This window comes from Oncorhynchus nerka, linkage group LG28, assembly GCF_034236695.1.
Source record: "Oncorhynchus nerka isolate Pitt River linkage group LG28, Oner_Uvic_2.0, whole genome shotgun sequence".
Taxonomy (NCBI): Eukaryota; Metazoa; Chordata; class Actinopteri; order Salmoniformes; family Salmonidae; genus Oncorhynchus; species Oncorhynchus nerka.
In genome coordinates, this window is record NC_088423.1 from 73,624,659 (window position 1) to 73,652,223 (window position 27,565).

Here is a 27,565-nt window from a genome sequence, read left to right on the forward strand (position 1 = left end):
TCAACTGTCATACCCCATCAGAACCCAAAATACAAGCTTGTTTCAATCCAATGTTAGGAAACAAAGTACATGTAAATAAACACTATATAGCCTATAAACATGGTTAGAACTAGAATGTTGATATCATGGATGCTCAATCCTTGATTCCATAGCTCTGTCTAAGAATGTGACATTGATTACATTTCTCCAGCCCTTTCCCTCAGATTTTTTACTGAAACAGGGGTGGGAAAGCGGTTTGTTATTGTTTGAAATGCTGATTACCGCTTTAACGGTTCAATATGCATAAATCTCTCCGCCATTTGCTGGTTGCTAACATTCTAATAGTTTGCTTAATTTCAGTTTATGTGACAAAACAAGCAATGCCCTGTATAGTGTAGAGAATCAGTATATCGTCTAAACTACATATATTGTAGGCTAAAATACAGTCAGCAGAAAATGTTTTTTTATGCTTGAACACACAACGTTTGTGACAGAATCAACTAAACATGTTTTTTTTTACAACTGACGTCATAGGCTACATAGTGAGAGGTGCGTGAACCGTTAAATTGAGGGGTCAATTTGAAAAGCGTAGCTTTCTATGAAGACACCGAAATCCAGGCTTACTGTTGCAACCCGTTGTTCCACGCTAGTGCAGTGACATGAGCAAGACAGAAGGGGGCAACACGAGCATGCGGGCGCGAAGCTTCACTCAAAGGGAGCTTGACGCAGTGTCCCGTTCCTCTTATTTCCAGCGCATGTTACCAGAGGTAAATCAAATGCATTGCTATAAAACATAACATATCCACCTAAGCCTACATAATTGCACCATAGTGTATTATTCTCATCTGATATAAGTTGCAGTAAACATGGGAAAGTCAGTGCCTTAGCCTCACTTCTGTGCCAAAAAGGTCAAAGGCTGTAGGCAAAATGAACTGATTCTGGTCTATTGCCCCTCTAAAGACATGGCCAAATACAAAACCCAATGTAAAAGTGAGCACATTTCTAACAAAGATCTATGAGACTGGATGAACTCACTGCTGCCATGTAGCAACTGAGGGGGTAGGCTACAGGTTTAGGCCTTACATAGACCTTACTTTGAAATGCTTACTTATAGCCCTTAACCAACAATGCAGTTCAAGAAATAGAGTTAAGAAAATATTTACCAAAGACACAATAAAATTACATGACAATAAGGAGGCTATATATGAGTCAATGTGTGGGGGTACAGGTTAGTCGAGGTAATTTGTACATGTAGGTAGGGGTAAAGTGACTATGCATTAATAATAAACAGCGAGTGGGAGGGGGGTCAATGTAAATAGTCCTGGTGTCTATTTAAATAATTGTTCAGCAGTCTTATAGCGCTCAGGGTAGAACCTGTTAAGGAGCCTTTTGGACCTACACTTGACGCTCCGGTACCGCTTGCAGTAGCAGAGAGAACAGTCTATGAGTTGGGTGACTGGAGTCTTTGACAATTTTTTGGGCCTTCCTCTGACACCGCCTAGTATATACACTACCGTTCAAAAGTTTAGGGTCACTTAGAAATGTCCTTGTTTTGTAAAGAAAACACATTTTTTTCGTCCATTAAAATAACATAAAATTGATCAGAAATACAGTGTAGACATTGTTAATGTTGTAAATGACTATTGTAGCTGGAAATGGCTGATTTTTTATGGAATATCTACATAGGCGTACAGAGGCCCATTATCACTCCTGTGTTCCAATGGCATGTTGTGTTAGCTAATCCAAGGTTATCATTTTAAAAGGCTAATTGGTCATTAGAAAACCCTTTTGCAATCAAGAGGACACGTACATTAGAGTGTCTAGTTTGAGAAACAGACACCTCACAAGTCTCCGGTATGCTGGCGTTCTAGGCAGAGCTGCAAAGAAAAAGCCATATCTCAGACTGGCCAATAAAAAGAAAAGATTAAAGATGGGCAAAAGAACATGCTGTTGCTCCAGATACTCAACTAGTCTAGAGAAGGCCAGTTTTATTGCTTCTTTAATCAACACAACAGTTTCAGCTGTGCTAACATAATTGCAAAATGGTTTTCTAGAGATCAAGTTGCCTTTTAAAATTATAAACTTGGATTAGCTAACACAACGTGCCATTGGAACACAGGAGTGATGGTTGCTAATAATGGGCCTCTGTACGCCTACGTAGTAATTCCAATAAAAATCAGCTGTTTCCAGCTACAATAGTCATTTACAACATTAGCAATGTCTACATTGTATTTCTGATCAATTTTATGTCATTTTAATGGACAAAAAAATTGCTTTTCTTTCAAAAAACAAGGACATTTCTAAGTGACCCCAAACTTTTGAACGGTAGTATAGGTCCTGGATGGCAGGAAGCTTGGACCCAGTGATGTATTGGGCCATACACACTACCCTCTGTAGCGCCTTATGGTCGGATGCCGAGCAGTTGCCAAACCAGGCTGTGATGCAACTGGTCAGGATGCTCTCGATAGTGCAGCTGTAGAACTTTTCGAGGATCTGGGGACCTTTTCAGTCTCCTGAGGGAAAAAGTTGTTGTCGTGCCCTCTTAATGTGTTTGAACCATGATAGTTTGTTGGTGATGTGGAGACCAAGGAACTTGACATTCTTGACCCACTCCACTACAGCCCTGTCAATGTTAATGGGGGCCTGTTCGGCCCTCATTTTCCTGTAGTCCATAATCATCTCCTTTGTCTTGCTCACATTGAGGGAGGTTGTTGTCGTGGCACCACACTGCCAGGTCTCTGACCTCCTTCCTGTAGGCTGTCTCATTGTTGTCAGTGATCAGGCCTACCATTGTTGTGTCGTCAGCAAACTTAATGATGGTGTTGGAGTCATGCTTGGCCACGCAGTCGTGGGTGAACAGGGAGTACAAGAGGGGACTAAGCACGCACTCCTGAGGGGTCCCGGTGTTCAGGAACAGCGTGGCAGATGTGTTGTTGCCTACCCTTACCACCTGGTGGCGGCCCGTTTGGAAGTCCAGGATCCAGTTGTAGTGGGGGGTGTTTAGTCTAAGGGTCCTTAACTTAGTGATGAGTTTTGTGGGCACTATGGTGTTGAACACTGAGCTGGTGGGAAAGGGAAGTGTCCAGGTGGGAAAGGGCAGTGTAAAGTGCGATTGAGATTGCCTCATCTGTGGATCTGTTGGGTTGGTATGCGAAATGGAGTGTGTCTAAGGTTTCCAGGATGATGGTGTTCGTGTGAGTCATGACCAGCCTTTCAAAGCAGTTCATGGCTACTGACGTAAGTGCTACGTGACAGTAGTAATTTAGGCAGATTACATCCAGGGCAGGGCTTGTTGTAAACCAGTACTCCTGTAGTTAAGCTATATGGCACTACCTCCTCTAAAATATGCTTCCAGGGACACTACTACCTCCAATGATGGCATTAGCCAACTGTTAATCACAGTTTTTTTTGTATACACAGCGTGAGGAGCAAGGAAGGGTTTATGATGCTGTGTTCCATCTCAGGGAGGGGTATGAACCCAAAGTGTCACGTGATGACAAGGCTGTGAACCTTACACTGAACATTAATAAGGAGGTAAGTATTTACAAAGCTTCTTCTCGGGCCATAATCTTTCTGAAGATGTCTCTTCATTTTTGCCAGTCCACTTAGAACTCTTACTGCCCATTATTGATGTCAATGATTGATTCAGCATTTTGTCCTGTTGCACCAGGAAAGGGGTAGACGGGTGCCTGTCCTCTCATCGTCTATGTACGGCTGGCATGTAGACAAACCCCTAGAGGCTCCCTACAAGAATAATGCGCGCGTGCAGATGGTGAACAAGGGGTTCTTCCGATCCCGAGGGACCTGTATCCCACTAGAGACAGAAATGGGAGAGTTGAATGAAAAATGCAAACCTTAATAAAAGATGCAAAGTGAAATTTTATGCACTGTAGGATATATATGCCAAACACATACATACACACTCGTATACATTTGCACCCGGAAAGACAGGAACTGGACAGAGATCAGCTAGAGAGCTAGCAACAAAAGGGTGAGAGGTCAGCCAGAGGGAGAACAAGCACAGCAGCAGAATAAAGTACTGGTACTACGAGATAACAACATTTAAGCTCTTGTTCTACATACCCAGAGTCAGATGAACTCATAGATACCATTTGTTTGTCTGCATGCAGTATGAAGTAGCGGTAGTTTCGTGAGTCAATGCTAACTAGTGTTAGCACAATGACTGGAAGTCTACAGGTATGGTAGCATTGCGAGAGAGAGCAACTACAAAAAACAGAGAAGCTAGAGAGAGTGGTCAGTATGTGGCCAGCCAAAATCTCAGACAGCTGAGGTGATCATAGAGCAGGGTTGGAGAGTAACTGATTACATGTAAATAGTTACATGTAATGTGATTTTTTTTAAACTGCTAATGTACTCATTTACATTATCAGCAAAAATATTGTCCCTCTCCATCAGTGTCTTATCCAAAAGCACAGACTGCCCCAGACTTCTCTTGATTTTTACCTTAATTTAAAGCCTTATCCCCTGACTAAAGGTCACATGACTCTCCACATGATCTCCCTGACCTAGAGGATGTGAATGTTGAAGCTCCAGACAGCACCTGCATCTTGTTCTCTCAGATACATTGCATACCACACACAATGAAATAGGAAGAACCTGAGATAATGTATTCTCTATTGTCTGACAGCCCTCTGCTGCATGTTATTTGTCAGGTCCACCTGAGAGATGACCCTCTGACCCCTGACCTGCTCCTGATCCTAAAGTTCACATTACAAACAAGGAGGGTTTTCCATCTGTCAAAATGACAATTTGTACTTGTAAATCACAAACGTTTACCTGCTGATCATACAATTCATTTAATTTTGCAAGGATGGCCACGGGAGACTAGATCCTCATAAATAAGCCACATTAAACCATGCAGTTGTCAGGGTCGCTGTCAGCACTCGTCACGTTATCCTATTTGCTCAGGTGATACTGTTTGCTTTTGGCACGAGTCACTCTCGTGCCGAATTCATGTGAGCATGCCGAATTCCTTTGAGCATATTTTACTCTCAGTGGGCCTCTGTGTCGTCTGAGTTAACTCGAATTCTAGACGAATGTCGCTCGCATCAATTTTACGCACATGCGCCTTTATGTACCGCGCTCCTCTGTTCCTATACTAGCGGCTGCCAGCCACTGTTCTTCATATAACTGGACAAAGAGCTGATAATCACTCAATAGTCAGCTGATACAAATGCAATCTGTCCATATAATCTACAACTATCATCAGAAATCAAGCGATATGAATCAGACAGTGGGGCGCAGCCAGACCCACTAGTTGGTCAGAAGGTTCAAATCAACATATCACATCGTGGTGTAGATGTACTACTGTAGATCGAATTGCACTCAATACATGTTCTTCCTTACCATGGGTCATATTAGCTGGCTATCCCGGGGTAAAAACACTTTTAAAAACCCAGTACGGATATTTGACGAAAGGAAAGGACATCATAAGATATTCTAGTTTCAGTTACAGCACAATTAAAATGATCATTACCCCCCTACTCGGAAATTACGATATGAAACGATGATTTGAACCTTCTGACCAACTAGTGCGTCAGACGGCGCCCCACTGTCTGATTCATATCGCTTGATTTCTGATGATTGTTCTCGATTATATCGACTGATTAGTTCTGTATGGGGTAGTTCTGTATGGGGTGAAATAGGGCATATTATCCCGGGTGGAATCAACGTTGGTTACACGTCATTTCAATGAAATCACGTGTAACAAACGTGGAAATTACATTGGATTTGAGTATGTACCCAGTGAGATTACAGGTGTCCGAGTCACAGACACACAGTCAGACACAAAATTACACACACACAGTAACGGTCGCAGCCTGGTGTCATATTTGTCACCTTAGAGTGAAATGTGTTGGCTGTTTTATTTGAGTCCACCTCGGATTCTCTTGGGTAATCATGGCGATGCGCGTGGATGCCTCATGGACAGAAAGAGCGGCCACCTAGGGTCGGCCTATATATACAGTATATATAGCACAAATGTATGAAAGACTACTTTTTCTTTCTGAAGCCATAACGCTGAGGACTCTATGGGACTGGAAACTTCAGCGACACTTAAATTAATCTCCTCACACTCTATAGCTATTTGAGGCTCAAGGCGCACTTGAAGGCAGAAGCGCTTTGAAGCGCAACGGTAACATCTGCCATCCCGACTCCAGGAAACTGTACTGCAAAGACGGACAAGGACGGTGACCTGTGTGGCCAAACATGGAAGAACTTGCTCGTGAGAGTATCAGCCTGTTGGCGAGATCTGCTTCGCACGCGGATCCCCCACGGCTCGGTTCGTTCGGTGCCATCTTCATCATGCTCAAATCTGCCCTAGGCGCGGGATTGCTTAACTTCCCGTGGGCTTTCGAGAAGGCGGGAGGAGTCAATAAAGCCATCAGCGTTGAAATGGTGAGCGCAATCAAAAATCAAGAACCAAAATAGTGGGATTGTTCTAAAAAAAAGAGTAAAGTAATAAAACAGAAAAAAAAATTTTTTGTCCACACAATCAAGAAATGTGCTGTAACTTGGTGTCAATTCAATCAAACATACACTATGGGAAATATGTGGAAGTCATAGCAAATCAAATCAAATCAAATGTATTTATATAGCCCTTCGTACATCAGCTGATATCTCAAAGTGCTGTACAGAAACCCAGCCTAAAACCCCAAACAGCAAGCAATGCAGGTGTAGAAGCACACACCTTGTTGCACCCTTCATTAAAGTCAGAATTAGTTTACTTCATCCTGTTAATACTTAAATGTTCTCATATTAGTTTGTGTGTGTGTCATAATGGTGGACTGGCCAACTGGCATACTGGGCAAATGCCAGATGGTCTGGTCCATTTCTAGCCCAGTGGGCCTGTTTTGCTTGTTTTTTTTTGTTGCACAAAATGATCATTAACTGACTAATAATGGGTGCCTTGAGGAAAAAATATTTCATTGTGTTAGAAATGTCAGGACTGATTTCTGGTCCCAGTCTGCCCCTGTGTGTGTGTGTGTGTGTTTGCCTGTGTGAGGCCGCATACACCCATGGCCTAGGCCTGCTTTGTTGAATTTCCTCTCCTTGGTGTGAATGAGATGCATCTTTTCACATGCTAACTCTAATGAAGGGCTCATGGGTCAGGAGCCAGGCAGGTGCCCATGCATGTATACTGTAATAGCAGCAGTACCCACAACGAAGGCCTGCCTGTGTGTGTATTTGTGGTTCTTTCTGTATGTGTCTGATGGGTGGATGATTTACTCCATCAGGGCTACAACACACAATTAGTCTAGTGGTTTCCATCTCACTGTATCATTGATGGGGAACATGGTTTTCATTTAAAAATTAATAATAATTAATTAATAAATTGCCAAGTGTGAGCTCCCTGTCAAACTTCTAGCACTTATCCAAACAATTTTAGGGATTCAATTCAGGGAGGAAGGGAGAATAGCACTGGAACCATTTATGTGCTCAGACATAATGATATCTGTACTGCAAAACACTCTCCTTCAACCCCGACCCCCAGGTATCACTGGTGTTCCTGATCAGCGGATTGATCATCCTGGGCTATGCTTCATCCATCAGCAGAAAGAATACCTATCAGGACGTGGTGCGAGAGGTGTGTGGGGGGGCCATCGGCCAGCTGTGTGAGGTCTGCTTCTGCTTCAACCTCTTCATGATCTCTGTGGCCTTCCTGGTGGTGGTGCAGGACCAGCTAGACAAACGTGAGTGATAACGTCCAGACCAGCATTGACACAGCATCACGCTGTTCCCACAATGGCCCCATAGCCACAGTTATAAATGGATGCTGTTATCTGATATACCGATAGAGCCACCAACGTCCTGAAAATGTTTTAACGTGTATCTATGAGTGTTTTCTATATGTGTTCCAGTGTGTGTGTCTCTGTATGAGACGGTGACGGGGTCCTTAGAGGGCGAGATACCGTACCACTGGTACACGGACCAACGGTTCCACCTCTTCATCATGTGCCTCATCTTCATCCTCCCTCTCTCCATCCCCAAAGAGATTGGCATCCAGAAATACACCAGGTGTGTCGGTTGGAGCGGGGGTGCTTGCCTGTGTAATATGTGTTGTGCATGTCTGTGTGTGTTAAAAATTGGGATACTACATGGTTATTCAGACCCCCTATTTCCCCTCTCTTTCTTTGACTCTTTGACTCTCTCTGTATCACTCAGTGTGCTGGGCACTCTGGCTGCTACATATCTCTGTGTGGCTGTCATTGTCAAATACTACATGATGGACGAACATTCAGCCGTCATTATCCCAGAGCACAGTGAAGGGTCAGTGAGTGTGTGAGTTGGTTTGTGTGAGTGTGTGTATGTATGTATGTGCGTTTGTGTGCACGTGTTTCTTCGGCAAGTTTGAGTATACTTGTGCATATGATATGTGTGATAATATGTTATCCCCTGTCTTCTATGTTTTCTAGAAAAGATTCATGTGCCTCAATGTTCAGCGTCGTCCCCACCATCTGTTTTGGCTTCCAGGTACAGAACAATCTTTTAACTGTTTGAAGTCTGGAGACAGTATCTGTACTATAGGGTTATGCATTTTGATTGTGTGTGTGTTACACTGCTACAACACCTATACTATGTTTGTGTATTATTAGTATGTATATGAATGTGTGTTTGTGTGTTGCAGTGCCATGAGGCCTGTATAGCCATCTACAGCAGCATGGAGAACAAGAAGCTCTCCCATTGGGTGATCATCTCTGTGATCTCTATGTTCTTCTGTCTGCTCATCTACACCCTTACAGGTGAGCTGGCATGTCAATCATGGCATGGTCCCTCCTTCCTTGAAGTAAATCACTGATAAAAGTGGTTGGATTGGTGAAAGCAGTTGGATAGTTTTAGCGTTGAGCAGTGAATACCTCAAGGAAAGAAGGATGGATTTTAGGATGCAAGGAAGTATTCTAACAGGACCTGATGTCCAGTTGTTTAGTGCATTGTGGGAGCTATTGTAGGAGCTGTCAGGCTGTCAAACATATCCCTTTCTCTGTTCTTAGGTATCTTTGGCTTCCTGACGTTTGGGCGCACAGTGGCGGCTGATATTCTGATGTCATATCCTGGAAATGATGTGGTCATGATCATTGCCAGACTGCTATTTGGAATATCAATCATCACCATCTATCCAATTATACTTCTGTTGGGAAGGTAGGGTCCCACTTGGACAGCACAAGCAATTGTTTCTGTGTGTTACCGTGTAACTGAGTCTGTGTGTGTAAATTTATGTTCATTGCACAGGTCTGTCATTCTGGACCTGATGTTGCGAATTCGTCGCCATCGGCGCGGTGGAGTCACACACTCATTTGAGAACCGCTGCAGAGTGATTCTGACTGTCATCTGGATCACAATCACCCTCCTCATCGCCATGTTCGTCCCTGACATGAGTGAGGTCATCAGCGTTATCGGAGGAATCAGTGCCTTCTTCATCTTTATCTTTCCTGGTATGAAACAAAGTGTGTGTGTGTGTGTGTGTGTGTATGTAGGCATGTGTCTGAGGTTGTTTGTGACTCACATGCGTTCCTGTGTTGAGCTGATCCTGTGTTTGTGTAAAACTTGTGTCAACTAACATTGAGATGCGTGTTGCAGGGCTTTGCCTGGTATTCACTATGCAGTCAGAGCCTGTGTCGCCCAGAGTCAGGTGAGTGGAGTAGTTTGAAGTTATGAGATCACCTGGTGGTTTTGAATTGAATCACAAAATGCCCACAAAACATGAGTTAAATTGCATACTATTGCATTACTATTGTAAACATTCATGAATGTATCTGATTCCACCCATTTCTTTCTCTTTTGTCCCTCTGTCTCTCTCTCTCTCCCTGTCTGCAGGGTGGTGTGCACTGTGTGGGGTGTGATTACTGTAATTGTTGGAGCCTTCATTTTTGGACAGAGCACTACCATTGCCATTATGGAGATCTTCCACAAATTCTGATAACCATCACCATCAGAACCACCAAAATCACCAGCACTGTCATCTTTGCCAGCGTCATTATCAATAAAACAACATCATTATGATTGTACACGGGTTCTGTTTGAGGTTCATCATGTTTTTAAAGTTGAGGTTCATGGGAGTCAGAAGTCAAGTCTAGAATAACATATTGATGTAGTGCTGCTATATCAACACTGCATTGGGAAATTGATCTATGTACAGTGGGGAGAACAAGTATTTGATACACTGCCGATTCTGCATGTTTTCCTTCTTACAAAGCATGTAGAGGTCTGTATTTTTTTATCATATGTACACTTCAACTGTGAGAGACGGAATCTAAAACAAAAATCCAGAAAATCACTTTGTATGATTTTTAAGTAATTAATTTGCATTTTATTGCATGACATAAGTATTTGATCACCTACCAACCAGTAAGAATTCCGTCTCTCACAGACCTGTTAGTTTTTCTTTAAGAATCCCTCCTGTTCTCCACTCATTACTTGTATTAACTGCACCTGTTTGAACTTGTTACCTGTATAAAAGACACCTGTCCACACACTCAATCAAACAGACTCCAAACTCTCCACAATGGCCAAGACCACAGAGCTGTGTAAGGACATCACGTATAAAATTGTAGACCTGCACAAGGCTGGGATGGACTACAGGACAATAGGCAAGCAGCTTGGTGAGAAGGCAACAACTGTTGGCGCAATTATTAGAAAATGGAAGAAGTTCAAGAGGACGGTCAATCACCCTCGGTCTGGGGCTCCATGCAAGATCTCACCTCGTGGGGCATCAATGATCATGAGGAAGGTGAGGGATCAGCCCAGAACTACACGGCAGGACCTGGTCAATGTACTGAAGAGAACTGGGACCACAGTCTCAAAGAAAACCATTAGTAACACACTACGCCGTCATGGATTAAAATCCTGCAGCGCACGCAAGGTCCCCCTGCTCAACCCAGCGCATGTCCAGGCCCGTCTGAAGTTTGCCAATGACCATCTGGATGATCCAGAGGAGGAATGGGAGAAGGTCATGTGGTCTGATGAGACAAAAATAGAGCTTTTTGGTCTAAACTCCACTCGCCATGTTTGGAGGAAGAAGAAGGATAAGTACAACCCCAAGAACATCATCCCAACCGTGAAGCATGGAGGTGGAAAAATCATTCTTTGGGGATGCTTTGCTGCAAAGGGGACAGGACGACTGCACCGTATTGAGGGGAGGATGGATGGGGCCATGTATCGCGAGATCTTGGCCAACAACCTCCTTCCCTCAGTAAGAGCATTGAAGATGGGTCGTGGCTGGGTCTTCCAGCATGACAACGACCCGAAACACACAGCCAGGGCAACTAAGGAGTGGCTCCGTAAGAAGCATCTCAAGGTCCTGGAATGGCCTAGCCAGTCTCCAGACCTGACCCAATAAAAAATCTTTGGAGGGAGCTGAAAGTCTGTATTGCTCAGCGACAGCCCCGAAACCTGAAGGATCTGGAGAAGGTCTGTATGGAGGAGTGGGCCAAAAACCCTGCTGCAGTGTGTGCAAACCTGGTCAAGAACTACAGGAAACGTATGATCTCTGTAATTGCAAACAAAGGTTTCTGTACCAAATATTAAGTTCTTATTTTCTGAGGTATCAAATACTTATGTCATGCAATAAAATGCAAATTAATTACTTAAAAATCATACAATGTGATGTTCTGGATTTTTGTTTTAGATTCCGTCTCTCACAGTTGAAGTGTACCTATGATAAAAATTACAGACCTCTACATGCTTTGTAAGTAGGAAAACCTGCAGAATCGGCAGTGTATCTAATACTTGTTCTCCCCACTGTATGTATGTGTGCATAGACATGTATGTGCATTCATAAATTATTCTTCCTTTGTGGCCATCACAACCAATCACAACAGATATGCAGCTAGAGTCCAGTCAGCTTGCAGTGTCATGTTGCAGAGCTGTGGCAGGGGGCAGGGAGCAGTGTTTCATAGGGATGAAGGCAGGAAGACTGAATGAGTTCTTCCACAATGAGACAATGTAAATAAAGACTGCACCTCGAAATGACAGAACATATGGAAACACTTCAATTTTCTCTCCCTTTATACGTATTTATTTTTTTGTTGCTCTGCATCTCTGCATCTCTTCTTCTCCCACCTCACTGACCTCTCTCTATCCCAGCGGTGAGTACTGGTATATCAGTGATGGTGCAGTGTAGAGCCCGACAGCAGAGATGCTGAATATGACTGTTTAAGTGTTAACCTACATCAGAATCAGTAGTTATAGCAATCAATCAATCAATCAATCAAATGTATTTATAAAGCCCTTCTTACATCAGCTGATGTCACAAAGTGCTGTACAGAAATCCAGCCTAAAACCCCAAACAGCAAGCAATGCAGGTGTATAAGCACGGTGGCTCGGAAAAACTCTCTAGAAAGGCCGGAACCTAAGAAGAAACCTAGAGAGGAACGGCTATGTGGGGTGGCCAGTCCTCTTCTGGCTGTGCCGGGTGGAGATTATAACAGAACATGGCCAAGATGTTCAAATGTTCATAGATGACCAGCAGGGTCAAATAATAATAATCACAGTGGTTGTAGAGGGTGCTACAGGTCAGCACCTCAGGAGTAAGTGTCAGTTGGCTTTTCATAGCCGATCATTCAGAGTATCTCTACCGCTGCTGCTGTCTCTAGAGAGTTGAAAACAGCAGGTCTGGGACAGGTAGCACGTCCAGTGAACAGGTCAGGCTTCCATAGCCACAGGCAGAACAGTTGAAACTGGAGCAGCCGCACAACCAAGTGGACTGGGGACAGCAAGGAGTCATCAGGCCAGGTAGTCCTGAGGCATGGTCCTAGGGCTCAGGTCCTCCTCAGAGAGAGAGAGAGAGAGAGAGAGAGAGAGAGGGAATTAGAGAGCATGCTTAAATTCACACAGGATACCAGCTAAGACAGGAGAAATACTCCAGATATAACGGACTGAACCCTAGCAGAGTGTGAAGCGTATGTGTGTGAGTCGGTGTGTGAATGAGTTATGTGACAGAGTGGGGAAATGAGGGATGTACTGTATCTATGCATAGAGAGTCATAGGCTGAAAGCACAGATCAGGCTGCTGACAACACACACACGCACACGCATGCAGCCTTTATACCATATACACATTCACAACAGTGTAACATCATTACAGCCTCCTAATTTGCCCTTGGCAAATTCAATTCCTTAAATTCAATAAAGTGGCACTATTTGAAGACAATTGAATAATTACTGGATACTATTATGTAAATTAAACAGGAAGACAATGGAATTGACCGTCAAGCATTTAATCAATGTGACAGTGGCAGCACAAGATCACGCACACGAACACACACACACACACACACACACAGCTCTGATCGCTCGCAAGCTGACGGTAGAATATGTTAATGATTACTATTGCTCACATGGAAAGAGAGGAGTTTGGGGTTTGTGTGTCCCCCCCCCCCAGATCTTTACTTGCAGGGAGTGACTGAGAGGGAAACACTGCTCAGATGATCAATCAGAAACACTTTTAATCCTCTTAGTCACACATCATTTGCTTTGTTATCTTGCTGTCAGGCTGTGTGAGAAAACTTGAAACGTGTGTGTCTATGTGAGTGTGCATGTGAGTGTGTGTGTGTATACGTTTGTGTGATTTGAAGATTGTACAGGTGTTTCAAATATACAATAATTCTGTCCCTAGTAGCTGACAGATTGCCCTGTGATCCAAGCACAAGCAGGCTATCATAACCTACACTGCATTGCTCTATACTGCCCGAGGTATCTTAAACACACATCAGAGCTTAAATAAAGTACATTTTCTTAATATGTACCACAGATTAAGAGATTGGTTATGTAATTGAAGGCACCATCAAGGAGCAACTCTCTTCTATTTCTAGGTGTTTTTCTTTTGGAAGGCTGTATGTTAATAGGTTAATTTAGAGAAAAAATGCTAACGCTGTAATCTGTGGCAGATATTGCAATTATCGTCTCACTGCTGCTCTGATTGGTAATGAGAGGGATTGCTGTCCCTGCAGGAAGCTCATCAGGGGTTCTCTAAGAGTTATGGAATAACTGGAAGCTGGGATAAGAGGAGGTAAACACAAATGAAATAATATACAGTATGTGCATGAAATACAGTGAGTATACCAAACATTAGGAACACCTTCCTAATATTGAGTTCCCAACCCCCCTCAGGACAGCCACAATTCATCGGGGGATGGACTCTACAAGGTGTCAAAAGCATGTCGGGATGTCCTTTGGGTGGTGGACCATTCTTGATACACACGGGAAAATGTTGAGTGTGAAAAACCCAGCAGTGTTGCAGTTCCTGACACAAAAGCCTGGCATCTACTACCATACCCTGTTCAAAGGCACTTACATTTTTTTACCCTCTGAATGGCACACATACACAAAACATGTCTCAATTGTCTCAAGGCTTAAAAATCCTTCTTCAACCTGTCTCCTCCCCTTCATATGATTGATGTGGATTTAGCAAGTGACATCAATAAGGGATCATAGCTTTCACCTGGATTCACCTGGTCAGTCTATTTCATGGAGAGAGCCGGTGTTCAAAATGCTTTGTATACTCAGTGTACATGTATTCCCAGCACATGGATACATACAAGCACTCACATGCACAAACACACACACACAGCCTCCAATTCTTTCTGCATCCGAGCCTAATGGGAATGTGTGAAACACACCAATGAGCCCAGCTGGGCCACAATTACAGTACAGCACAATGCAGACATCACACACAACCAGTGTGTACTAGAACTACACAAAAATATTGCAGTGTTTTTAACTGGCTCTCCCCCTCCATCATTCTCTCCCTCTGCTTCTGCCTCTCTCAGGCTGTTATTCAGTAATTGAGTTGACCATTAGAGGACACTTTAAGCTCGGTTCTTCCTAATCAGATGTAATAGGATGTTCACAATCATCGGGGGGAAAAAACTGCCGAGTAGAAGGAACGTGTGTGTCTCTTGTTGCCACTACATTCAAATACGCTATATATACAAAAGTATGTGGACACCCCTTCAAATGAGTGTATTTCAGCCACACTCGTTGCTGACAGTTATAAAGTCGAGCATACAGCCATGCAATCTCCATAGACAAACATTTGCAGTAGAATGGCCACACTGAAAAGCTCAGTGACTTTCAATGTGACACCGTCATAAGATGCCACCTTTCCAACAAGTCAGTTTGTCAAATTTCTGCTCTGCTAGAGCTGTCCCGGTCAACTGTAAGGGCTGTTATTGTGAAGTGGAAATGTTTAGGAGCAACAACAGCTCAGCTGCGAAGTGGTAGGTCACACAAGCTCACAGAATGGGACAGTAAAAATCGTCTGTTCTCGGTTGCAATACTCACTACCGAGTTCCAAACTGCCTCTGGAAGCAAAGTCAACACAATAACTGTTTGTCAGGAGCTTAATGAAATGGGTTTCCATAGCCGAACAGCCACACACAAGCCTAAGATCACCATGTGCAATGCCAAGTGTCAACTGGAGTGGTGTAAAGTTCGCCATCATTGGACTCTGGAGAGGTGGAAACGTGTTCTCTGGGGTGATTAATTATATTTCACCAAAGCTACCTGCTTGAATGTATAGTGGCAACTGTAAAGTTTGGTGGAGGAGTAATAATGTTCTGGGGCTGTTTTTCATGGTTCGGGCCCCTTAGTTCCAGTGAAGTTAAATCTTAACGCTATAGCATACAATTACATTCTAGACGATTCTGTGCTTCCAACTTTGTGGCAACAGTTTGGGAAAGGCTCTTTCCTGTTTCAGCATGACAATGCCCCCATGCACAAAGCGTGGTCCATACATTAATGGTTTATCGAGATCGGTGTGAAAGAACTTTACTGGCCTGCACAGAGCCCTGACCTCAACCCATCGAACACCTTTGGGATGAATTGAAATGCCCACTGCGAGCCAGGCCTAATCGCCCAACATCCGTGCCCGACCTCACAAATGCTTTTGTGGCTGAATGGAAGCAATTTCCAATAGCAATGTTCCATCATCTAATGGAAAGTCTTCCCAGAAGAGTGGAGGCTGTTATAGCAGCAAGGGGGGGACCAACTCCATATTAATGCCCATGATTTTGGAATGAGATGTTCAACGAGCAGGTGTCCACATACTTTTGGTCATGTAGTGTATAGTTGTATGATGGCATCAAAAGTTCCGCCCTCTTTCCAGCATTCAGCAGCAGTGTCTCTGTTCTCGTGTGTTACAGTTCCAACACACTGCTCCCTCTAACACACACACACACACACACACACACACACACACACACACACACAATGATAGTGACATCATGAAGAGACATTGATATCATTGACATAGACAACTGCAAACAAACAATTTGTCATAGAGGAAGAGTGAAACATCTCTCTAGAAAGGGAAACACAATAAAGTAAGAAAAATAGAAAGTGGCAGACAAATACAGTTTAAGTCGGAAGTTTTCATACACCTTAGCCAAATACATTTAAACTCAGTTTTTCCACAATCCCTGACATTTAATCGTAGTAAAAATTCCCTGTCTTAGGTCAGTTAGGATCACCACTTTATTTTAAGAATGTGAAATGTCAGAATAATAGTAGAGAATTATTTTTTTCAGCTTTAATTTCTTTCATCACATTCCCAGTGGGTCAGGAGTTTACATACACTCAATTAGTATTTGGTAGCATTGCCTTTAAATTGTTTAACTTGGGTCAAACGTTTCAGGTAGCTTTCCACAAGTTTCCCACAATAAGTTGGGTGAATTCTGGCTCATTCCTCCTGACAGTGCTGGTGTAACTGAGTCAGGTTTGTAGGCCTCCTTGCTCATACACGCTTTTTCAGTTTTGCCCACAAATTTTCTATAGGATTGACGTCAGGGTTTTGTGATGGCCACTCCAATACCTTGACTTTGTTGTCCTTAAGCCATTCTGCCACAACTTTGGAAGTATGCTTGGGGTCATTGTCCATTTGGAAGACCCATTTGCTGTCACGACTTCCGCCGAAGTCGGTCCCTATCCTTGTTCGGGCGGCGTTCGGCAGTCGACGTCACCGGCCTTCTAGCCATCACCGATCCACTTTTCATTTTCCATTTGTTTTGTCTTTGTTTTCTACACACCTGGTTTCAATTCCTCCCCTTTACATGTTCATTATTTAACCCTCTGGTTTCCCCCATGTTTGTGTGCGTGTTTGTTTTATTGTTAGGCTGTATCTGATGGCTGGTATTATTATTGCTGGGTTTTGTTGTTACGCCCGTTTAATTCGTGGTACCAGTATCCTTCCAGCACCATATTATTGTGTTTGTTGTACTGGTGTTTTCTTGAATTAAATACCTTGTCCACGCATCTCAGCTCTCCTGCGCCTAACTCCTTTCATCAGTTACCCACAGCCTTGACATTTGCTTTAACTTCCTGACTGATGTCTTGAGATGTTGCTTCAATATATCCACAGAATTTTCCTCCCTCATGATGCCATCTATTTTGTGAAGTGCACCAGTCCCTCCAGCATCTTCACAAGGTCCTTTGCTGTTGTTCTGCGATTGATTTGCACTTTTCGCACCAAAGTACATTCATCTCTAGGAGACAGAACACATCTCCTTCCTGAGCGGTATGACAGCTGTGTGGTCCCATGGTATTTATACTTGCATACTATTGTTTGTACAGATGAACGTGGTACCTTCGGGCATTTGGAAATTCCTCCCAAGGATGAACCAGACTTGTGGGGGTCTACAATTTTCCAAGGTGTTTAAAAGGCACTGTCATCTTGGTGTATGTAAACTGCTGACCCACTGGAATTGTGATACAGTGAATTATAAGTGAAATAATCTGTCTGTAAGCAATTGTTGGAAAAATTACTTGTGTCATGCACAAAGTAGATATCCTAACCGACTTGCCAAAATTATAGTTCTGTTAACAAGAAATGTGTGGAGTGGTTGAAAAATGAGTTTTAATGACTCCAACCTAAGTGTATGCAAACTTCCGACTTCAACTGTAACTTGTTAGCAGGTCTACTTTGGTAATAAAATAATTTTAAACAAATACTTTTCTAAAATGGTCTGAATAGGACAATGGCATCCTCAAGTGTGGAGAAAAGGCTGAGACTTCCTCAAGCTAAAGCATGTCACAAATAAACAATATATTTTTGGTTAGTGAATAACATTTTTTAAATGTACAATAATTCCAACTCTTTCGAACCCATTCGGTGTCTCTAAAGGGCATGTGGCATGTGTCTCTAAAGGGAGTAATTTCTAAGATGTCTAACTCTTATCACAGTTACAGCAGTAGTAATTTGGGAACATACTGTGAGACAGAGCACAGATGTACGCGCCTCAAGGCAGTATGGGTAGAGTGCACACAGTTCTCATGTTGTTCTCTCAGACTAATAAACGAACCATTATTATGTCAAATTAAGGCCATAACATCACCCGCAGCTCCACTCGACAGGCTGAGACATTGGGTGATGGGGGTGAAGTTGTGGATTGCTGGTTTCCCAATGGTTCGGCGCAGTCAGAGAAGGACTTATGTCAGACTTCACTTAATTTGTTCTGGATCAGTTCTATTTAGTGTGGGATTTCCCTAATGGCCCCATTGCCAGTGCTTGACTCGGGCCCCAGCTCACAAGAACTGTACTGGCACCTCAAATGTTCTACAGCTTGAGTTACAACACCTTAAATATTGGCTTAAAGTTCCAGCACCTAAATACAAACAGTACCGGGACCCAAAAATAGTACCGACACCTATTTCAGACCAAGTCAAGCACTGCCCATTGCCAACCAGGCAGCTTAAGGTCGTTGTCATCCAATCTTTTCAAAATGTTATGTTGCAAACATGGATTAAAACTATGGGTTTCGTGTGGGTGTTTGTCTGGATGAGGTTCGCAGACTGGATTTATTGGTTATAAAATGCACAAAATACAGATGGACCTGGTGGAAAAGCAAAAGAGTGATACAATGTAAACTTAGATATAGCCTAATAATGGGGGGATGACTAGGACTGGGAAAGAAGAGCCCTAAAATGGGAAGTGGTCGTTTAGGAGGAAGACGGTGGAAGTGAATGCCGGGGTTGAATCGAGCAGTGCGTTGAGAAAAGTTGGTGAAGATGAATGGACAACAGTAGTGTCAAAGAATGAAACAAAAAGTAAATGATCTAAAGTTGGAATGGAGGATAGATATTTGTGTATGTGAAGGAGGCATACATGGGAGACCCGTTTGAGGTGTCGAAGATGGTGAAACATACTCTGGGAAAAGTGGAATCTATCAAAGTGACCAGAAGTGCTATTATTCTGATTAATTAGGTTTCTGTAGAACAGAGGAAGGTTGCAGTATGCCTCAAAAGAATCAATACAACAGAAGTATCATGCTTTGAACTTCAGAGCAGAGCGCCCCGAGTCATTTCAGGGGTGACGATGGATGTTAACATTAAACACATGAAGAGAATTCCTGGTGTAGTTGGTGTCCGGCGCCTTACCCGCTGGGTGAATGGAGAAAAATAAGAAAGTCTGTTGTCCTGTTTTATTTATTAATAAAGAGCATCTACCTACGAATGTGAAACCTAGTTATGTAAGATTCGCTGTAAGAGCTTTCTTCACCAAACCATTGCATTGTAAAAAATTACAAAGGAATTGGCCATGTTTCAAGTTTGTGCAGACGGATGGAGTATACGGAAGAATGGTGTGTAGAAGGACAACGGTGTTACAATTGTGGTGGGGATCATGATCCCATGTTCCTGGAGTGCCCTGTAAGGGGGAAAGAGATTGAGGTGGCAAAAGTTAGAGGGGTCAATCGAATCTCCTATGCGGAGGCAATTAAAAGAGTTGACAAAACAAGTGAAGCTAATGAAGATATGGTAGTGGATGCACCACAGCTTGTCGTAAATGTTTGCTGCCATTCAAAATATACCATGTTTGTTATAAGGTGGAGTTTGTGGCATCATCGCCACAGTTCTAAACCTTATGGCTCAAGTGTCAAAGAAGTCAAAGAAACTTGTGGCTGCAGCAGAAATGTTTTTGAGACTTCAGGTGTTTACATCAGAAGACTTGAAGGGGTACTGGCGCCGGGAGACGGCCCGCCCTCCCAGTTCACCTGGAGCCTGTGTAGGGATCAGATCTGTTTTTATTTTGAACAGAAAAGATTCTGGCCCAGTGAGACTGAGATTTCTAAAGAGAATGTTTCCTTGCCTTCTGGAAGGTCCATATGTGGTGTCAGGTTGGGTGGAGAAAAGGTTGGAGACTGTTGTTGGTGAAAGTAACTCGAAGTGGACTCGTGATGATTTTTTACAATTCTACCACCCAGAGGAAATGGGTGCTTCTTCCCAAGCACCTAGGGACAAGTACTGGGACTTTTTTTGCTCCCGGGGCAGGCCGCTGTTGAAAGGAGTGATAACTGGGGTGGCGTTAATGGGTATAAGGTAAGTTGGTATTGCAATTTTTCTACGAAGTGTAATGAATTCACACTCCAGAATAGTAGGTGGAAACACAGAGCAAGATAAGAGGGATAGATGAATAGGGAGGCCTTGACTCCAGTACAGTAGGTGGTGGTGTATGCACATCACGGTTTCGATCCGCCAATACACATTTAAATAAGAAGAAGAACAACGTTAGCGCATTCAAGCAGTTAACTGATTATGTGTCAGTGTATGCGGCCAAGTTGATGCACTTGATAATAGGTTTAAAATTGGTGGAGGAGATGAAACATTCAGAGTGATGATCAGCTCTGATTCAGATAGGGAGACTTGTTTTGGAGATGATGGTGCTGTTAATGGGAGTGGTAGTAAGCTTTTTCTGGGTTCCCACCCATGTGCAATGTTGAGTAGTGTTGAGTAATGTGGAGATGGGCAGGTCAGATAGGGGAGACTTGTTTTTGGAGATGATGGTGCTGTTAATGGGAGTGGTAGTAAGCTTTTTCTGGGTTCCCACCCATGTGCGTGTGGAGGGTAATGAGAAGGCTGATGTGGGGAAGTGGTGTTTTAAGGCTCTATTTCACTTTCTTAGAGGAACAGGACTAAGGACATAATTTTATGTAGTTTGGCTGTGCCTGGCCTCACACTCCAGTACAGTAGGTGGCGGTGTATTCACCTTAAGTCAGATGCGATCCACCAACCCAATCCCAAATCATCTTAAATCAATTAAAGGTAACCTATAGTGAACTTGTGATATTTGTTTGTGTTACTTATGACCAGAGGGAGGAGGCGCTTTGTGTCATGCAACGTGGGTAAAGATCTGTTTCTTGCTTTGCTCTTAGCTGTCTGTGGTAGCGTTAAGTGTGGAGGTGTAGCAATTGAAGTTGAACATTCCTGGTGTTTGTGATGCCTGCCATTTGTTGCGACCCAGACCCAGTGGGGAGCATGGTGATACAGAAGAGTCATTGTCAGTCTCTACCAGACAAAGTCATGTTAGGATATATCAGTTATCTGGTTAGAGCTTTTGTGCAGAATCCACTTCTCTGTTTCAGGTGCAATGTTTATGTTCATGTTGCAGCAGTGTGTAAGAGGGAGATTCTAAGATGTGGGAAATGTGCCGGAGGGCATGTGACAGAGGATTGGGAAGTTTTGGTGAATAAAGTTGTTTGTCAATTGTAAGGGTGCTCATGTTGCTGGGGATCGGAAGTCTATGGGCATAGAGAGGCAGGTTGAGGTGGCCAGGGTAAGAGTAGTGCAGAAGGTGTCATATGCTGAGACAGTGAAGAAAGGATGAGGATGGGTCAAGGGTGAGGATCCCAGTGAGTGTTAGATTTGTGCCACTACTGAGGGATAGGCCAATCAGTGAGTTATGCTTCAGTAAGGTTGGCTTCTTAGTGTTCATAGTAATAGATGTCAACTGTATTGCAGAAATGGGAAGTAAATCACAGAAAATATATGCTGTGGAGGCAACTGCAGAGAAGTATTTAGGTAAACATGATTTAACTTCAGAAGAGTTACAGGTTGTGTTGAGCGGTGGTGTCCCATCTTCTCGGGCTGTTGGCCTAGGGTAGGATCAGAGAGGGTTAAAGTCGTGGAATAAGGTGATGGGTTTTAATGAGTATAGGGTTAGTTGATAAGGGTAATAATATATATATATTTTTTTTCTGATTCCCATTTAGTATTTTAAGTGTAATGGATCTATAGTTCAGTTGGGGGCGGTAATGCAACATATTGGATGCCAACCGCCATTAAACCTCACCGAAGAAGTCTATTTTTGGGGGGCGCACATCTGTCTCATTAAAAAAAATGTCTGCTGAGAAGCTAGCTGTGCTGAGAGAAAGAGGATGTTAAGCTGGCCTAGCATTAGCTAGGTATGAACCTTTTAAGTTAGCATTATGAACGGCGGGAAGCTTGAGTTACAAACAAAAATTAACGACCGTAAGCGTTGTAAACGTGTGTCTATTATGGAAGTGTTTGTACAGTAAACAAGCAAGGTATAGTATATGTAATGATATTCATTAGGATATGTTCCTTAACGCTAGAGAAACTAGCTTAGTTAGCTAACGAAATGAGTTTAGCCCTAAAAGTCGACCCCGTAGTTTCTTGCTTAGCAACACAGACGTAGCCGCTGCACCTGCAAGGAGAGGGGGACAAATGCTGTTAGCAACTCACAGAATCATGTCATAGCCCGTGTGATGTGTGGCCATTTAAACAACTAGTTAAGTTATGTATGCCTTAAATGTATTATAGCCAGCAATAAAATGTAAATAAATGATTTCGCTTACTTGTTTCGCCTTTAGGCACACGTTTGGCTAGCTTTATTTAGTAGGAGGTTAGCTAGCTAGTCAGAGGTGTAGTAAGCTGTCCTGCCTGCTTGCTGTGAGTGCGTTCCTAAATTCGCTCTGTCTATCTACTCCGATTTCAGACCACTCTCGTCTGAGTATGCAAGAGCGCAGAATAACTTTATGAAGTTACGAACACTCAACACCCGTTCAATGTGGCCGGAATCAGTAAACGTCTGCAAAAAAACGTGAATAACTTGTTGCCAGCACCCCATTTAGTCACCAAAGCTATGAATGACATGAAAACAGCCTAACCTGCTCTGCTAGGGTGAGTAATGGTCAGAGTGAGGTGTTCTCTCATTTGTGTCTGGAAGTAGCTAGCCAACGTTAGCCAGTTCGCTTGGGTGATTGACTGCGGTTGTGAGGTCAAAACGCTCGGATCAACCCTACTCTTCTTTGGCCGGAGCGTCCAGTGTGCGCTCTGAATGCTCCAAGAGTGAAACGCTCTAAATTTACAAACGCCCAGAGCACACTCTGTCACTCCAGGTTGAATTTACAAACCCACCCTGTTGATTCAGATGCAGAAAATGATTAATGTACACTGCCAAATGTCCATTTAACATAAGGCAAAGCCTACTATTCCATCGTAGTTAAATCACGATAGCAACAATGTAGCTGGACTTGAAGAATGATTGCAGGCATGGTTGTGTTTAGAAAGGTTTATTCAGTTAGGCCTATTTCATTAGTGTGTTCAGACTCCGAGACCATAACCTGGTAGAACTCGTTATGGTACCAACCATTAGTCTAGTGTACATATAAATCAGTAATCAACCACTGCCCATGCATATATAGAGTGACGGCAGTAGCTACACAGACCTGGGACTAGGCATTAATGCATATAAACTAATAAGTCAACAAATATGAGTGTAAATAAAATACAGTTTCCTGATATAATCTACATTATGCAGGGCATTCATTGTATAGCGTTGTGGACATCATCAAATCACATCGGTTGTTTGTTTTTTTGCTGCAGGGCGTCTGGTGGAGAGGATGAGTTGGGGCCGGGGAGCGAGGAGGAAAGCTGGCAGGCAGCAGCCCACTGATGTGGAAGTCTTTGACCCGGAAGTAGTTGCAGAGGTCAGAGAACTCTTCAATAAAGTCAGGACATACGTCAAACCGGCCAATGGGGAGTGGTGTATCCCTGACCCCAGAGAAGCACTGAGACACCCGGCCCAGGACCACGTCCTCCTGCAGACCCTGAAGACGTCACTAAATGAGGTGAAGAACCAACTTAGCGATAAGGATCTGGATGTCTGGCACCAGCATACCAATTCCACCAACCGTGCCGGGAAGGTTATTGGTACTGTGCGAGCCGCCTCCAATGCCGAAATCTGCACTCAGGCCTGGTGCAAGTTCTATGAGATCCTGGGCACCTTCAACCTTCTGCCAGAGGAGGCGTTGCAGAGCAGGGAGCTGAACACTGTTCACCTGTGTGAGGCTCCAGGGGCCTTCATCGCCGCTCTGAACCACTATCTCAAAACCAGCACGCACACGTGCTGCTGTGACTGGAGTTGGGCAGCCAACACACTCAACCCCTATCACGAGGCCAATGGAGGGGGAACCACCATCACAGACGACCGCCTCATCGTCAACACTCTGCCCTGGTGGTTCTTTGGCTCGGACAACACAGGAGACATCATGAGCCAGAAGCACCTGTTGGAGCTGCAGACCTTTGTGGGTAACATGCGCAGGATTGACGTGGTGACAGCGGACGGGAGCTTTGACTGTCAGGGGAACCCTGATGAGCAGGAGGCCCTGGTGTCATCGCTGCACTACTGCGAGGCTGCGGCAGCACTCCTCCTTCTGGGCCCAGGCGGCTCGTTTGTACTGAAGATGTTCACTCTGTACGAGCACTCCTCCGTCTGCCTGCTCTACCTGTTAAACTGCTGCTTCCGCTCCGTCAGCGTCTTCAAACCGGCAACCAGCAAAGCAGGGAACTCTGAGGTGTATGTCGTCTGTCTTCACTACGATGGTAAGAAGGCTGTGAGGCCCCTGCTGTCCAAGCTGATCCGTCACTTCGGGCCGGACCTGGCTGCCCGTGAGGCCCTATTCTCCAGCCAGCTCCTCCCACAGTCGTTCCTTGCGCAACATGAGCAGGCGTGCTCCTACTTCCATGACCTACAGACAGGGACGATTTGGGAAAACCTGAGAATGTTTGAGGGCCTGAATGAGAAGCAGAGGCAACGACTGGAAAACATCAGGGACTGCACTGCTCAGGAGTATCTGCAGCGCTTCCAGGTAAGAGTGGCAAATATGCAGAGTTAAAGTAGATAGCGACCTATAGCTCGATAAAAGTTTGCTGATGCCCTTTGACCATTAGTTAGACATTATGAAGTGCTAGGATAATAATTATCTACAATTTAAGAATAATGTTTGATGAGTATAATATGAGATATTCAGTGACCGATGGAAACCTCCTGAATTTATTTTTGGTGGATCTGTCATTTATTATCAGTGACTTGTTTAATACAAAGTTCTGCATAAAAATGTTCAAGCCAGGCTTGAGCTGTTCTTCCTATTCCTGTGTGTAGGTGAGTCCTCTGCCGCGGGCCCGCTGGTTGTCCCGTAACACAGTGGCTCCAGCGTGTTGCAGCGTAACGGGTCGGAGGCCCCTGGGCCAGAAGAATCAGATGGGCTCCTTTAACCAGCGGAGGGAGCTGCAGGCCCTGGGCTGGAAGGAGCGTGTTGGGAAGGGCCGCTACGCTGCCTGTGTGGAAGGCCACGGCCCCGACGGCACTGGGGCAGGCTGTGTGCTGGCAGGGCCGCTGGCAGAATGCCATATGGACACCTGGTTTGTGATAGTGGGGGCAGCCCTCACTGTAGTCAGGAACTCACCATTCTGTGATGGGGGTCTGTTGAAACACCTCAATGAAGCCTTGGAGCAGGCTGCCCTAGGCTCAGGCATGGACAGGTCAGCTGCCTGGACTCTAGTCCCTCCCTGTAGCTCCTGCCCAATGGTTGGTACCACCTCCATCCTCTCAGAGGTGGCAGCCCAATGTGACATCACTCCCTGCAATGGCAAGGGAAACAGAAAGTGCCTTGTCTTTGGCAGAGCATCGTGTTGGGGGGATTGTGAGGAGCAGGCTGTGGGGTTGGTGCTGGAGTTCTGTTCGGAGCCCTCGTTACCACCTACGGCCCGCACCACTCTGCATGACGGGGAGCCACAGTATCAGAGAGACCTGCTGGACTGTGTCTTGCTCTCCCTGCGCCGCATGGGACCCGGCGACGCCCTCCTCTTGCCCATTCTCTCCGCCTTTACCCGCGTAACCGCGGCAACCGTCCTTTGCCTCCACCTGTCCTTCCGCTCTGTCACCTTCAGGTGTCCTTCTCCTCCAGGTGCTGCAGGGGCGGTGCTGGTATGTGTGGGGTTCTGTCCAGAGGCTGCTGCTCGACTCCTTCCCCACCTCGGTGACCTGCAGGAGCGTATGGGCTGCCTGGCCAGTGGGGAGGAGGACGCTGACATTCTGCCTCCTGTTGGCCAGAGACAGGTACTGCAGTTTGTTCCCATGGAGGAGCTGCTCAAAGGAGAGCTGATAGAGTTCCTGTGGACCATGAACTCAGCCATCGCCCGTCAACTGCTGCACCTGCTCATGCAGGCTTAGCTGGGGTCAACAGAGGGTCTCTGTGTGTCTCAGGTGGATTGTACCATAGCCTGGCCCGAAAACAAGCACTGACTAGGTAATTTCTCTAGCCCCTACCCCATCAGTGTTGACAGATGTAAAGGAATTGGATGGGTGGAAGCTCCCCCTTAACTTAATCCCGTCTGGTCCCTTCAGATCTGTATCACAGAAGTGGGATGGGGTTGTTTTTGGACCTTGCAACTTTCAGTATTTAGTAAGGGCACATTTGGTCCCTGTTTTGATGAAAATTAGAGGCAAGCAATGCTGTGAAGTAGATCTATTTGATATAATTTGATTTGATGCTGTGGTGATCAGACATTAAAGACCTAACTGACTTAATTTTTATGATTGTAAATATCAACAGTTAATCTGTTTCAATTAGGACAACATTTGGTCACATTTCCCTGGGTCTCTGATCTAATGTATTTTTAGGACAGCACAATAACTCATGTACTGCTAATTCAAGTTATTTAAAGTAAAAAATACTTTTCATATTAGTTTCACTATTAAAATAAAAATATTATCATGCAGTTTGTTAGGACTTAAAAGGCCTTTTTGTGTAATTTTTCTGACACTGTCTAACCAGAAGTGACTAAATACAGTAGATTGTGTGACTGTGTTTTTACCTGGGGACTGCTGTGAAGGCTAGCCGTGCATGCACTGTTTCACTCTGCAGGGGTTTGAAGAAAATGTAGTCTTGCCTCTACGGCATCTATACTTAGACCCCATTTACACCTGGTGTTAAACTGCAAATGAATACCTGATTATGTAGGATCTGATAATATCCAGCTGGCCTTGAAATGTCTCATATCAGTCTAACCTGCATTTTTATGTTTTCTTTGGAATGATGCATCCAGTAGAACAGCTCGTCTATGTGGTCAGATACTTTATTGAAAAAAATGGTTGGACCGAAATGTTGTGCTTTGGGTTTTGGGAACATGCTGTGCAAGCCAATGTGTCCACGAAATGTTTTATATATACTTTTGTATTGGTTTTGTTTGCCCTTGAAAATACTTTTTTATATTTATGTGCTGTTGAATATTTGATATTTTTTTTTTTTGGTGCAGGTTGTATTCCTTTAATAAAAAAAATATTGACTTCACTGAATTCTTACCTCGTTTTGCCTTTTAAATCTTCTTTAGTGAACAGAAACAGAGGAGAGCTTATTTATTTTCAAGATATTCACAACAAACAGTCTGGAACAGCCATTTGTGAAAACCAAGAAAAGTCTTCATTAGCAGAAGCTGTCAGGACAATCCTGGTGTCTACTTCAGCAAGAGCCTCCACTTCAGGAAGAGGGTTTAAG

The 27,565-nt window shown here is 44.1% G+C and overlaps 2 protein-coding genes across 6 annotated transcripts; both read left to right on the forward strand.

Moving 5' to 3' along the window:
* Nucleotides 1-638: 638 nt before the first annotated feature.
* Nucleotides 639-9,958, forward strand: LOC115112325 (putative sodium-coupled neutral amino acid transporter 8). The gene is made up of 12 exons (XM_065012584.1): nucleotides 639-746; nucleotides 3,400-3,513; nucleotides 3,650-3,736; nucleotides 7,493-7,691; nucleotides 7,860-8,016; nucleotides 8,164-8,268; nucleotides 8,415-8,472; nucleotides 8,627-8,741; nucleotides 8,991-9,138; nucleotides 9,229-9,431; nucleotides 9,577-9,628; nucleotides 9,814-9,958. The coding sequence occupies exons 1-12, from the start codon at nucleotides 639-641 to the stop codon at nucleotides 9,914-9,916; spliced, it is 1,449 nt and encodes a 482-aa protein (XP_064868656.1). The 3' UTR covers nucleotides 9,917-9,958.
* Nucleotides 9,959-22,078: 12,120 nt separating this feature from the next.
* LOC115112304 (cap-specific mRNA (nucleoside-2'-O-)-methyltransferase 2-like) lies at nucleotides 22,079-27,361 on the forward strand. 5 transcript variants are annotated; one of them, XM_065013111.1, is made up of 4 exons: nucleotides 22,080-22,168; nucleotides 22,723-22,907; nucleotides 23,613-24,877; nucleotides 25,171-27,361. In XM_065013111.1, exons 3-4 carry the CDS (start codon nucleotides 23,630-23,632, stop codon nucleotides 26,239-26,241), a joined length of 2,319 nt encoding a protein of 772 aa, XP_064869183.1. In that variant the 5' UTR covers nucleotides 22,080-22,168; nucleotides 22,723-22,907; nucleotides 23,613-23,629; the 3' UTR covers nucleotides 26,242-27,361. The 5 variants fall into 5 exon arrangements, with proteins under 5 accessions (XP_029495141.2, XP_064869183.1, XP_064869182.1 ...); XM_065013110.1 differs by having other exon boundaries at nucleotides 22,091-22,291; XM_029639281.2 differs by lacking the exon at nucleotides 22,723-22,907 and having other exon boundaries at nucleotides 22,079-22,168.
* The last annotated feature ends 204 nt before the right edge of the window (nucleotides 27,362-27,565 follow it).

What these genes read in the sequence shown, in the direction of transcription:
- LOC115112304 (XM_029639281.2), top strand. Translation starts at nt 23,630, where the DNA reads ATGAGTTGGGGCCGGGGAGCGAGGAGGAAAGCTGGCAGGCAGCAGCCC. An exon ending in AGTATCTGCAGCGCTTCCAG is followed by an intron (nt 24,878 to 25,170) that starts GTAAGAGTGGCA and finishes TCCTGTGTGTAG; the next exon opens with GTGAGTCCTCTGCCGCGGGC.
- LOC115112325 (XM_065012584.1), top strand. Translation starts at nt 639, where the DNA reads ATGAGCAAGACAGAAGGGGGCAACACGAGCATGCGGGCGCGAAGCTTC. An exon ending in TCCAGCGCATGTTACCAGAG is followed by an intron (nt 747 to 3,399) that starts GTAAATCAAATG and finishes TTGTATACACAG; the next exon opens with CGTGAGGAGCAAGGAAGGGT. An exon ending in CCATCTGTTTTGGCTTCCAG is followed by an intron (nt 8,473 to 8,626) that starts GTACAGAACAAT and finishes TGTGTGTTGCAG; the next exon opens with TGCCATGAGGCCTGTATAGC.